At 43.3% G+C, this 14,041-nt stretch overlaps 1 protein-coding gene across 5 annotated transcripts in view; it reads right to left on the reverse strand.

The window, feature by feature from the left end:
- The window catches only part of ADHFE1 (alcohol dehydrogenase iron containing 1), a 31,901-nt gene extending 19,205 nt beyond the window's left edge, over positions 1–12,696 (reverse strand). Inside the window, exons 1-8 of one of the 5 annotated variants that reach the window (XM_084864382.1) lie at positions 12,612–12,696; positions 7,283–7,320; positions 5,579–5,625; positions 4,294–4,347; positions 3,729–3,883; positions 3,394–3,590; positions 1,836–1,913; positions 273–378 (exon numbers count right to left, since the gene is read on the reverse strand). In XM_084864382.1, the coding sequence (XP_084720508.1) occupies positions 273–378; positions 1,836–1,913; positions 3,394–3,590; positions 3,729–3,883; positions 4,294–4,347; positions 5,579–5,625; positions 7,283–7,320; positions 12,612–12,667 (731 nt within the window). In that variant the 5' untranslated portion in view covers positions 12,668–12,696. Of the gene's footprint in view, positions 1–272; positions 379–1,835; positions 1,914–3,393; positions 3,591–3,728; positions 3,884–4,293; positions 4,348–5,578; positions 5,656–6,474; positions 6,886–7,203; positions 7,321–12,611 lie in introns of those variants that run through there. The other 4 variants (XM_084864383.1, XM_084864381.1, XM_084864384.1 and 1 more) reach the window with 4 other exon arrangements.
- Between the last annotated feature and the right edge of the window lie 1,345 nt (positions 12,697–14,041).

A 14,041-nucleotide genomic window follows, 5' to 3' on the forward strand; every position in this document is an offset into this window, starting at 1 on the left:
GCGGACTGAAAGGTCCCAGGTTCGATTCCGGTCAAGGGTATGTACCTTGGTTGCGGGCACATCCCCAGTAGGGGGTGTGCAAGAGGCAGCTGGTCGATGATTCTCTCTCATCGATGTTTCTAACTCTCTATCCCTCTCTCTTCCTCTCTGTGAAAAATCAATAAAACATATTAAATAAACAAACAAACAAACAAATAAATAAATAAACAAAAAAAGAAAACAAAATACTGTCCATAGACCCAGGTACCGAAAATGCCCCTCCAGGTACCTACCAAAGCACATCGAAGCCACTGTTGGCGACCACCCGGTCAGGCATGCGCAGGGTGTGCAGAGGGTCAATCAGTCCCAGCGTGGGTTTGATGGCTCGGGAACCAATGCCTAGGACAGGGATTTCCAAGGGAGGCTATAGGCATGGACTTCATTTAAAAACATTAGATAACGTGAGGATAACAAATTATCCCAAAGTATAAAACTTATGAGGTAAAAGTCATTCTCATGTAGAGAGGCTGCAAGGAGCAGTGGAGAGAGATCTGGAGTCAGAAACCTGGGTTTTTCAGTGGAGAGGACGCTCCTTTCAGTTCACAGGGGCCAAGTATGTGTGTCTCTTCCCAAGGGCAGGTTGGGTGGCATCACTGACTACGGTGGGGATATCTGTACCACAGAAATCGGCAAGTGCTACAAACCAGGGCTTATTTAATTATGAAATGCCAGAGAGCTGGTTTACTAGCTCACAGCTGGTGTGGGTCTTTGCTCTGCAATTTACCATGTATCTCTGGGCAAGTCTCTCAGTCTCCCTGAGTTCTCCATGAGATTAAACTACCCAATCACAGGGCCTCACTGAGCTGATGTAGGGATCACATTAGATAACATAATGGAAAAGTCTTTTAAAAATTGTAAGGTGGAATTTCAGTGTTGGTAGCTATTATTTCCTGATGTCAAAGGATAATGTAACTTAATTTAAAAAAGAGAAGTTACTATAAATATGTTGTTGAGTGTCAATTTTTTCTGCTACCAAGGCCTGAAAGAAGGATATTGAGCCAGAGTCAAGTAGAGGGACATTTTTACCACCTCAGCTGAAAGTCAGAAAAGAAGATAGGCTAAAAAGGACAAAGGAAATGAAAAGCAGAACAGTGGTTATTTGGGAATGGGACTGGTGGGTTGATCTAGGTTGATGTTTTATATCTTGATTGGAGTAGTAATTACATGGGTGCCTATATTTGTCAAAATCCATCAAACCAGGCTCTTAAAATGTATGCATTTTATTATATAAAAATTATGTCTCACCCTAGCTGGTTTGGCTCAGTGGATAAAGCATCAGCCTGTGGACTAAAGGGTCCCGGGTTCAATTCCGGTCAAGGGCCCATGCCCAGGTTGCAGGCTCGATCTCCAGTAGGGGGCATGCAGAAACCAGGCAATCAATGATTCTCTCTCATCACTGATGTTTCTATCTCTCTCCCTCTACCTTCCTCTCTGAGATCAACAAAAAATATATTTTTAAAAAATTATATCTCAATGAAATTAATTTAAAATGCAAAAATGATGTTCAAGAAAGGGAATAACTATTTATCATTGACATATAGTCACTAACTTGTGCAGAGAAATAGCCAATCAAGATTCATGGCATTTCAACATATTTTCTAGGTAATTCTCAAAAAGAAGTTCATTAGATTGTTTCATATTTTCACATGTACTTAGAAGAAGAAAGAAAATGTGGACATGTATATACCGTTTTCTTAACTATATAGCTTCTTGATGGCTAAAGATTAGGATTAAATGAAAGGTACTAGGTTTGAAAGGTAAAATAGCTTTTAACAAGTTAAGGGCAAAGTTCTTACCAATTTTTATTTTCAAAGGCTCGTAGTCAAAAATGGCAACTCCAGTAGTTTCACTTCCAGTTCCTGAAGTAGTTGGGACTTGAACAAAATAACAAGAATTATTAATACTAAAGCATCTAAATAAAGGCGAGTGGCAATACTTAATTCAGCCTTAGGACATAAGGAGCTAAGTTAGAAGGAAGCTTTGCTGCACCCATGGCTTGTCTGGTGTGTGTATCTCTACTAACATGTATGTATACTTCACATGTATGTGTGTGCCTACATTAGTTAACATGCACGTACAATAAAATGATGCCAGTGTCAGCATGAACATGCATGTGTAACAGGTAAAACGTCCATTCTGCATTAACATGCATGCATGTATAACATGTGTGTGTGTTCTGAAGTGGATATGTGATATCTGTATCTGTGTTTACATGTATGGATGCTGTCCACCTTTGTATTAACACGCATGCAGGTTTAACGTTTCTGTATGAACAGTGAGGATCCCTGGGAACCTCAGGTTCCTCTGGTGCCAGAGCTTAAGCAGCTGCAGTTGGATATCTTGAGGAAGAAGACTTGTATTTGCCTCTCTGAAAGATGTCTTTATTCCCTCTTGGCAGCCAGCACAGTAAAGCTCTGCCTTTGCTGGGCTTGCGGTTTTGTCATTCTGTCAAGTTTCTAAACTTCACTAATCACCCTTCTGTGTGATGCTGACACAGTTTCACCAGAGGGTTCCATTCCCCAGACATCAATTACGCTGCTCCCTGCTGATTGCTCATTCCCATCAAAACGGCTCATCTGCCATCAACTCACTCCTAATCCATCACAAGACCTGTTTCATGGTGAGGGCAGGAGAGGGGAGCAGAGCGAGGACAAGACTTTAAACTGATATTCCCAGGGACCGGTCAGTACATCTTAGCTATTTATAAAACTTTAAACAGTGATCTGCTAACAGCTATAAAATGAGAGGGAAGAAAAGACAGAAAGATGCCACGGCCGGTGTGACACAGACAAGCTCTGCTGATTTGGGGTTGTGTGTCTGTGCTTTGTGAGCAGATGTCTCCCAGAGCGAGGCAGCCGTGCTGGCCACCTGTCCCAGGGCAGAGACAGAGCCTCGGGTCAGCTGAAGAGCCATTATGTGGAGGAAAGGATTGAGTCAACACCAGAAAAATAATAGTGAATATTCCCCTTAAATTCCACAGCGGCTGGCAAAATGGGACAAAACAGAGAGGGATTTAAAAGACAAAGCTGTCTATAGAGGGATCTAATAATACATAAATGATGGCCTTCCCCTCCCTTTCCCATAGTGACTTCCTAACTTCACTCTGCAAACTTTCCTACCAACTGACCCAATTGTCTATATTGGTGCAATAATGAAGGTCAGAATTTTAAACATAAATGAATTGCTATCTGTTTTGATCCCTACACAAGGTAGGACACTGAAATGAAGAAATCGGGAAGTTTTAGAAACACATACCCTAAAAAATTCCTGGCTTGAGTATTTCCTAAGGCCTTTTGCCAATTGCAAACCAAAACGAATGCACGCACGAACGAACAAACAAAAGACAGCCTTTACCTGCGATCAGAGGCTTAAGAGGCACAGACACAGGCTTTCCCTTCCCAATGGGAGCACTGACATAATCTAGGAAATCGGAGTGAGGGCTGGATGCGTACAGATTAGCGGCTTTACAGGTGTCTATGGTGGAGCCACCACCCACAGCAACGTAGGCATCAAAAGCTCCCTTTTTGGCAAACTCAATAGCTTCCATGAAACTGTGAGGAAGAAAAACAGAAACCATTGTCATAATTTTCAAACATAAACTGACATGCCACTAAGTAACTCTTGGGGCAAATTTTAAACCACAGTGGTATGTGTTGGCTTCCACTTAAAAAACAACAATGAAGAGGTACCTTCTATCGGTTGGTTCCACCCTCACATGATCATAAACCTTAAAGTTTATGCCATTCTTCACGAGAGAATCCATAACTATTTGTACGGGAGGGAGCTGGGAGAGGTTCTTGTCTGTCATCAAACAAACATTTTTAGCACCCATGTTTTGTAGGTCCTACAATAACAAAAATAATGTGTAAGTTGGGTTTAATTTCACTAGAAGAATAACAGACACTTCTGGCCAACTTAATATTAAACATTTTTATTTTAAATACATTTTTATTGATTTCAGAGAGGAAGGGAGAGGGAGAGAGATAGAAACATCAACGATGAGAGAGAATTATTGACTGGCTGCCTCCTGCACGGCCCCTATTGGGGATGGGGCCCGAAACCTGGGCATGTGCTCTGGCCAGGAATTGAGCCCATGACCTCTTGGTTCATAGGTCGACATTCAACCTCTGAGCCACACTGGTCAGGAAATATTAAACACTTTAAAAAAACAAAGGCCTGATCTCTTGTGCGCTTTCACTTGTTTTGCAAGATATGTAACCTTTACAGTAGACTCTAGAAATCTTAAATACTTGCCATTCCCACTTCCTTTGTAACTCCTGCTCCATATCTAATATTTGAAACAGCCATCTGAAAAAAAAAAAAAAAAAGATTTGGGGATGGGTGAGTTCGAGATTGGCCATTTCATTTCTAAAAGCCTGAAATGGCTCCTCATTGCCTATAAAGTATATATTCTTTATATATACTTCCAGGTCACCCCATCTGGCCTTAGACTCATCATACTACTTTAAGCACTGGAATTACTTATATTTTCCCAAACATATCACGGACTCTCAATTGTTGCCTGCCTTTGCTTGTCTCTACAAATAAACTACCTCTCAAATTTCTTCTTATTTTCCAATTTAAATGCTGATTCCTCATGTATTTCTCATCCCATACATTCATCCATCCAACCATTCATCTATCCAACTTTTTTTGCATGCATGTATCCATCCATCCACCCACCTACCCAGTCTTCCACCCACTCAATGCCACTAAGTGCCTGCTGTACTCCAGGCATCGTTCTAGGCTCTGGTTATACAATTAGGAACAAGAAAAAGTAGCCGCATAATGTTTACAGCTAAGAGAAGAACTTTTATACTGATAGGATGGATGGGCCACTATTGGCCCAAAGACATGTTTTGTTTGATCCACATTATGTTTAGATTTCTTCTGTTTTAAATTGTCTCACAGCTCTAAACAATCAGGGTAAACATGTCCAGTGTGACTGTCTGATCGCTCGTGAATAGCTCCCCAGATGGCAGCAATGGGGTTGAGTGGAGGCTGCACCCTTCAGAGGGACCTGTGTTCCCAGAGAACTCAGCACTGTCCTCACCCAGCCTGCTTTTGGACTGTTAACCATCAGGCCACTGGAGACATTTAATTTATGAGTCCCGAACCAGGAGGAGACAGGGACTTAGACACGCAATTCTGTAATTACAGTGTGATAAAAATTCATCAGAATTCATTGTTCCTTTATTCTTGTGTCAAAAGATACATGGATTCCTTTGGGGACTATACTTACAAAGCTAAAGAAGATTTAACGTACAACATATGGAAAGCAGTAAGTTGCCTAGAACTGGGAATTTGTTCTATTTCAATGGCTGTAACAGAAGACAGTATCTAGACATTATTTATGTTATTAGAAGATTTATAGTCTGTTATTCTAACAGGGTACTTTTCTAAGTAGGGCCAGATCAAATAGTGAGATTGGGGGACATTAATTAATAGCAGATTTCAAATGAGATAATGATGCATTAGCAAAATACTCTAGTTGTATTTTTTTTAAGGTAATCCATAAAAGAAAGAATAGACAGATTACCTCAAAGGCATAATCTGTTGTTTTTCCAGAAGGTGGAAGCCCAGGAGCTAGAAATGTAAAACAATATCAGAGTAGACCTCAAAAACAAGGCAAAATATTATTTGATGGTAAATTGATATTCTAGCAGCGAACACAAGCATTCTTCCCCTGAAGCCTTACCTAAAATACACTTTTTCGGTTTCATTGTTGCATGTAAAATTAAAATGAAAACCTGCATTTTAAGAGACTGTAATGCTAACTTGATGCTGATTGTGTGAAAATAAAGTTACTTAAAATATTTTATCCATTGAGATTAAAATATACTTTTGAAAACATGAGTAAAGTTCTTCTAGAAAAAAAATCTTCTGGACTCTAGAACTGGGTTATTGTTAGAGAACAACTCTTAGCAAATTCATTAATCAGAGTCTTGCTTACATTTCTTATAGCAACTGTGACAATTTGTTTCAATTAATATTTTTCCATGGAGGTTACTTATCATAGTAAGATATTTCTATTTCTCAAGCTTGTAAGTATAAAAGTTTTAGTTTTCTTGGTGAAATTTAATAAAAATTTTTACAAACTGATACTTCTTTGCAACAGTTGTAGTTAGGGAATTTTTTTTTTTTTTCTGTCATATGGAAACAACGAGAGGACCCCACTAAATGAACTTTATCCTTGTTTTTATCTGCTTGTTTTTAATCAGGACTGGTTAGTCATAAGATTGAAAAAAAGAAAAGAGACCACAATTAGAACAATCTAACTCCAGTTTCCTGAATGAAAATCCAAAGTTCTTTGACCTCTATAGATTAAAAAAAAAAACAATCGATTATTTCTGTGACAAAAGATTAGGAAAACACATAAATTGGATCCTATTAAACCATGAAGTGAACTTCCCCTAAACTATTAATTTTATTCACCCAAACAGGAAATTCCTGAATCTTTGTTGAAACCCAGTAAGAATGGGATAAAACCGGCTGAAGACGAAATTCTGCACATGTTCACGAGGGCCTGAGAGGCTGGGCGTGCTTTGGCTTGGTAGATGGCCATTAGTGAATGCGAGGTCCCCTGGCTTGTCCTGAAGGGTGAGTGGCTCCACGGGCAGGCAAAGCACTCCATTTCTGTATGTTCCACTCCCAAGGGGCTTCTCTGGGGTTTCTGCTGAGGGTCCTGTTGGGTGAGGCCCCCTCCTTTTCATCCCTTGCATAACTGTTGAGATTTGACCTTTTCTTCAAAGAGGTGAAATCCGTGTTTGTGTCAATAATTCATGTGACATGCTGAGGACACGCGGAAGCTACAATGAGTTTCCTGTTGCTCCGTGGACAATGGAGCTGGTGAGGATGAAGACGTTTGTGGGAAGTGAAAACTCTGGTCATTATTTTTAATTATTAAGAAATAGAATTCTATTTAGAACATTAACATATGCAAGATTTTCCCTTCTGGGAAGCACCTTGGTGGTTAGCCCCTTTCTTTTTTTGAGGTGTATTAGAACCTTCCAAAGATTTCATCTTAATGAATTCTGTTTGATGCATTCAGACAATCTTAAGATCCTATCTGTGGCATCCTTTTTAGCTTTGGCAAATAATTCTATTTAAAACAGAAATACATTAAAAATAGCATTATATATATATAAATTTATATATATTTACCCTTTGCCCAAATGTATTGGAGTGCCAACTGTGGAAATGGAGAGTGTGGTTAGTTTAAAAACACAAAATATATTATTACCTTGGGAGTAAGTATGAGAATGAGTTGGACACTGACATCTAGGAAAAAGAAAAGAAGAAAAATGTAAAGTAAACCAAAAGGCAAGAAGTCTCAAAGTAATTTATTCTGCAGCCTTAGTGTTAAAATGCTAGCAAAGTATTAGCTACTGGCAAACATTGTACATAGAAAAAAACAGATATCACCATGGACGAAAAGTAGACTCAGAGTCCTTCATCTGAGGAGGAAGAAGGAGAAAGAAAAGGGTTGAACTCAGTGGTAGTCAAGATCTCAAAAACTGAGAATTGCAGTCAAAAACTACATGGGAGGCCAGTGTGAGCGCTACCATGAATCGAGGCTGCCATCTGGTGGGCACCACTGAGCACACCAAGTGAGAGCAAGCACGTCAAACTCAAAGGTAATTAATACAGGCCAAACAAACAAGGTTTACGTTTATGTGGACCGGAAAAAAAAAAAAAAAAAAAAAAAAGAACCCCAAAAGTTTCAATTTTCATTGAAAAGTACAGTATAAAAACAAAAGAACAGGAGCAATGATAAAATTAATGTTTTCTTCCTGACACTTGGCATCTCTTCTCTGCTACTATCTTTCCTCCTTTGGGGAAAATCTTGTTCGCAGTGATTGCTTTCAAAACTGACCCAAGGTGAGTGTCAGTAATTCTGGATCTGACAGGAGACTTATTTCCTTTCATCACTGTAAATAACTGCTCACACCGTGATATTGGCTGGGCCACAAAAATATTCGTTGTGGGCCACAAGTGGCCCAGGGGCCGGGAGTTTGATGTGCTCGTCCTAGAGCATCCCAGCTATAAGTCTGAGCCAGCAGCAGACTCCCGCAGGAGAAATGAAAGCAGGCAAGGCCAAGGTTAGCTTTTTATGCCCTTCAAGAAAAGAGAGGCAAAGGGGGGGAAAAAAAAATCAAACTCAAAGCTTTCTAATGCCCAGGATCATGGAGCACATGCTTCCTCCCCACCCCTTCTCTATTTTATATTTTTCACGTTCTGAGGCTACCTAATTCATCCTTTCTACTCCGTATTGGTGCTTTGAATACCATCTCCTCCTGCTTTCTGGGGGCCTCCACCGGCCCTGTATTTCCTAGTCCTTCCCCTCCCTTGGTCCTTGTCATATCATGGTTAAGAGTTTCATGCTTAGAACTCAACCTCCTTTCCCCTTGGCTTGCTCATTCTCTGGTTCTCTGCTCCTGACCTATATCTGCTGGCACCATTTCCTCGCCTTGCACCCCGCAATCTGCTGCTGTCTTCCTAAGTCCCAGCTTTCCTGTTGCATCCTCACTTCTCTGACCTCATCCTAGCACCTTGCTCTCCTGGCACTGAACACTGCGGGCCACCCCTCCCCTAGGTGGCTGAAGCACTCTTCTTGGCTTCCAGACTCTCTGTTCACCTCTGACTATTCTGCCCCTGGCTTCTTTCCCACTCTGCCCATTGCTTAAAGGCTGGCTTCTATGCAGGGCTCACCCCTCACCATTTATAGCCAACTGTGCATCAAGGCTCCATGCGTTTCTCTAGCCAAATCCATCCACTGCTTTGGGGCCCTCTGCCACTCTCTGGTTCTAGTGTCCTCTCTCATCGGGATTACTACGATGTTCCTAACAGGCTTGTCTTCACTCGCTCTTCCTTTATTTACTACACTGTGGTGAGGGGCATATTTCCAAGGATGCTGCTCCCTTCGACAGCTCCTCATGGCTCTTAGGATAAAGTTCAGATGTGGCCCTACCTCACTGGTCCTGCTAACCTCTCCAGCCTGGTCCCTCATCACTCTCCATCTCTGGGGTTGAGTTCTCAAAAAATGAACTTGGTTCTTTTCCTTTAATCAGCGGCTCGCACTCTCTCTTGCCTCCAGAACTTTGGTCCGTTATTTCCTCTGCCTGAAACTTACTTTCCCCACTCTTCTGGGTAACTAGGGTTCTTTCTCAGGTCAATTCAGATGCCAACTGCCCTGGGCAGAGGCCTCCTGGTAGACGCCCTCTCTCTGTAATCCCTGGTACTGCACCTCCCTTCCCATGAAAACTGTTACCACCCTGTTGTTGGTACCCTTTCCCTGGTTGCATTTGCCTTGAGGATGTAAATTTTGTGATAACAAGGCAGGAGCTACCCTTTTTCATAACTTTATTTGCAGTGGCGAGCATAGTGCCCTTTTCTCCTATGCTCACAATTTTCCAAGGCCTTGCTTCCCTACTCCAGGATGAATTCTCAACTTGCTCCTGAAAAATATATTCAAGTCCCTGCTGGGGGACTTCATCTGGACATACCTGAGGCAGGTCCAACCCAAACTGCCCAAGTCTTAGGTCATCATCTTCCTCCTAAAGAAAACCCTCTTCTCGGACCTGTCAATGTAAATGGCCCCGCTGCTTACCCGATGCCCCAGCCGGAAACCTCAATTTCTTCCTTATTTCACTAAAAGTAAACAAAAGCTTGCTGATTCTAACCAACTCTTCAGTATTTCTCATATCTACCCCTTGTACCAGCTGCCTCCCCTGGGTGTCTGAAGCCATCTCCTTTTAGCTGGAGCACTACGATTGCCTCTAGTGCTTCTTCCCCACTCTGCACCGCCACTAGAAGCTCTCATAGAATTCCAATTAGGCCACACTCCTTTGCACACAAGCACTCTGTTCTACATGACATTGGTTCTACATGACATAAAAAGTTCTATGCTGACACAGGTTTAGAATAAAGAATTTAAATACAGCTAACCCCCCGCCCTTCGCAGGACTTCTCAGAGCCTTTTCTTTTTCTTCTTCTTCTTTAAAAAAAAAAAAAAAAAAAAAAAAAAAAAATATATATATATATATATATATATATATATATATATATATATATATATATATATATATTTTTTTTTTTTTTTATTTTTTTATTTTTTTTATTTTTTTTTTTTTACAGAGAAGAAGGGAGATAGAGTTAGAAACATACACCCCCCCACTGGGGATGTGCCCACAACCAAGGTACATGCCCTTGCCCAGAATCGAACCTGGGACCTTTCAGTCAGCAGGCTGATGCTCTATCCACTGAGCCAAACCGGTTTTTGCAGAGCCCCTTCATGCACAGACGTACATCCTGACTCTACAGGAGAGCTATGTAGCCGTGAGCAGTTTCCCAAATCTACTTGGCCATGTACTTCTTTTTTCATGGAGCATTGCAAGGTGCAGCTTTACAGCGAAAATTATTGCTTCCATAACTTTCCATTATCCAAATGACACAATTCCAACACCTTAGCAGAGGATGCAAATAAGGACTGTGAAGCCAGAATATCTGAGTTCATATGATGGCTGTGCCATTCACTTAGCTGTGTGACACTGTGCAAACTCCTTTTCTCCATGTCTTTATTGCTCTGCCTGTAATCTGAGGATACTAGAAGCCCAGCGTGCGAAATCACACAGCCCCACCTATCCACGGCAGTCTATGGTCATTATGGCGTTAGGTCCACAGGCCTTTTATAATATAGACTAGTGACCTGGTGCATGAAATTCGTGCACATTAAAAGGGGATTCATTAGAGGAAATAATTTAATATTGCTATTTGCCCTTTCTCTATAAGTGTCAGAGATGAAAGAAAATTAGTAAAATGTATATGAAAACTTTTCTCCTGTCAGAGTCTGGGGCACACCATGGGACCCAAAATCAAGTCCCCACCCACCCACATGCACCTCAAAATCATGTGAGACCCAGACCAGGCCACCCTTCCCCTCACCACCACCCCCATTGGGCTAGATCCAGATCTGGCCAGTCCCAACCTTGCCAAGCCCTGCCAGGCAGGGGGCATAGCCTCAGGTCCCCTGGCCCAGAGCCAGGATGAGGGTGGCATGGCCTGAGGTCCCCCAGCCCCGACTGGGGTAGGGGGTGTGCCTTGAGGTCCTCCATCAAGCCCTGCCAGGTGGGGGACACAGCCTGAGATCCCCTGTCAAGCTCTGCTGGGTGGGGGGCAAGGCCTGAGGTCCCCTGGTCTGCTGCTGCGGCGGGGGAAACAGCCTGAGGTCCCCTAGCCCAGCACCAGCATAGGAAGTGTACCTTGAAGTACCAGTCAAGCCCTGCTGGGCAGGAGGCATGACCTCAGGTCCCCCGGCCTGGCACTGGGGGGTGGGGGTGGGGGCAGCCTGATGCCAGGATGTGGGGGCATGGCCTGAGGTTCCGTCAATCCCTGCTGGGTGGGGGGTGCAGCCTGAGGTCTCCTGTCAAGCCCACGGGGGCAGGGGAGGACGAGGGGGTAGCCTCAGATCCCTGCTGATTGCTCGTTAAGGCTCCTTATGGGAACTTGGCCTCAGCTGTGGGTGCAGCCATCTTTGTGATGGAGTGATGGTCCATATTAGCATATTCCCTCTTTATTAGATAGGATAATACATCATTGCATAGGGTTGTTGTAGGATTAGAGTTACTATTAATAATATGTGTAAAATGCGCAGAACAGTGCCTGGCACATGGTAAGTGCCCAATCAATTCAATTTTCTACTCATGGTCTTTTACCATCCTCACTTCTCCCTCGTGCCCACCTGCCTCAGCTGGTCACAACGTCCAGTGCTCCAACTGCAGTCTCCCCATCTTCTCCATCCTCACTTCCTCCTATGAAGGGAGGTCTAGATTTTCTACATTTCTTGTCCCTGGTGCTGCTCTCCTTTTACCTGAAATTCCTTTTTAGTCCCCCTCCCTCCTTATTCATCCCCACCTTTTTGCTTTAAAATTTCCATGCTTTCCCTGGCCCACTCTTGCACTTGCACATTCAACAAGTATTTTACCAGGTGGCTGCTATGCACCTGACATTCCCTTAATGGAGAGAGTCAGGCATGTCGTGGCTCTTAACGTACTGGCATCAAGTCCATCTTTCTCTTCTATACCTTATCGGCTGCGTTCCACACAGGCCCCTTTTACAATCCCTGTCCCTTCATCCAATTTCCTATTAGACTTTAACCTGCTCCAGAATCTTCCATCTCTGCATCCCCAGCTCCTACAACAATGGTTGGCACATCACCTGCACCCGGTATAAATGTATTGATTGGATACAAGCATTTGTCTCGGTCACTGTGCCAAGCCCTCCACCCCTCCACTGCCTGGCACGACGCGGGACCAGGCGCTGTTGTCATTGGTCTTAGTTTCCTTACGGGCACACAGACCAGGGTGAAGCCTGCCTCCCGGCGCGGGGTGCGGAGGCGAGGCACCATCCGACCCCGCAGTCCCACCCGGCGCACCGCGGGCGCGCGCTGCGGGCACCCCTTCCCCAAAGTAACCCGAGGACCAATGCGCAGGGCGGGGCGGATCGCACCCAGGGGGCTGTGTGGGCGCGGCGGCACCCTCGGGTCCCGGCCCGCCCGCCGGCCCCGCACTCACGCTGCGAGCCGCAGCCGCTCCAGGAGGTGCGCCACCCGCGCGCGGGCCGCGGCCATGGCTGCGCGATCTGTCCCCGTGGCCCCGCCCCCCCGCGGGCCAATCACCGCCGCGCCCTCCTCCCGCCCGCCCTCAGCGGGTCAGCCCCGGTGGTTGGCACTGAGGGTGGCTCAGGGCCGCTTTCCCACGAGTCAAACCCTCCAGCGCTCCAACTGCGGTCTCCCCATCCACCTTGGAAACTGCCATAGAGGGAACTGCTCCGTAGGGGCTTGGATACCTGAGTCTCTACTTCAAACCCTCTTTCATATTGTGGGGAAAGGGAAAAACAAGGCTATGCTTTTCCCAGTAATTTCTTTAAAATGCTACACTTGAGTTCTTATTTTCAGAAAAAAATTAACACACTCCATTTAGCCCTAGCAGGTGTTGCCCAGGGGATAGAGCACTGGCCTGCAGATGGAAAGGTCCCGGGTTCGATCAGGTCAAGGGCACATACCTCGGGTGGCAGGCTCCTCCTAGCCCAAGCCCTGGTGGAGGCCTGCAGGAGGCAACGAATTGATTTGTCTTTCCCTCTAAGGAAAATAAACAAACAAACAACATCCTCGGGTGAGGATTAAAGAGTAAATGCTCCCTGAATGGCTTTAGGGATTCCATTACATGGTATACCCTGGGAGGGCTTAGCAGCCCCAAGTGTACCAGGTCCAAGTGGGAAAGTTGATCAATGATCAACTTGGAAAAGTTCAACTTTTATTAACTTAATCAGAAAGTATCCTAAGTAATGACTGAACAAGTAAGTGCCTTAAGTAAACCTGTATAAAATCTATTTTCTTTCATAGCAAGTTCTAAAGTAACCTTATTAAAATGAGACAACACTGAAAAAAACGAATTCCCAATTTTAATTTCTTATCAATTGTCAGGCCAAACAGTAGAGTATAATGGCTCTTAGCTCTGTAATAGCAGCAAAAAAAAAAAAAAAAAAAAAAAAAAAAAGACCCCCTGGATTTGAGATCTATTAGGAATACTTTTCAGGAGATATTTATTAGGAAGAATAAACAAGCATGGCAATAAAATTTCAACCCCTAACAAACCAGCTCCAGGCCAATTTGACAAAAAGAATTTTGTAGGCTGTCTTCCCAAAACAGCTCCTATTTGAAGCTTTAAAAAAATTGGGGACATAAATGTTGAGAAAGATTTAAGTATTTTCTGGATTATTGACAATTACCACCGTTATTCAGTTATACCCAAACTTACCATTTACAGCAAGCAAATCAATATGTTGTGTTGAAAAGCAGGAAATCTTTTTTCAGAAAAACCAATTATACTATACCTTTAATATTGAATCTGATATTAAATTTTTTTTTTTAAACAGTGGTGCTGCTAAGATCACAAGTTTCCTGCTTTTTTAGAAAGTAAAGGAAAATAATATGTGCCAGATA

This window comes from Pipistrellus hanaki (assembly GCF_964339955.1).
Source record: "Pipistrellus hanaki genome assembly, chromosome: 17".
NCBI lineage: Eukaryota > Metazoa > Chordata > Mammalia > Chiroptera > Vespertilionidae > Pipistrellus > Pipistrellus hanaki.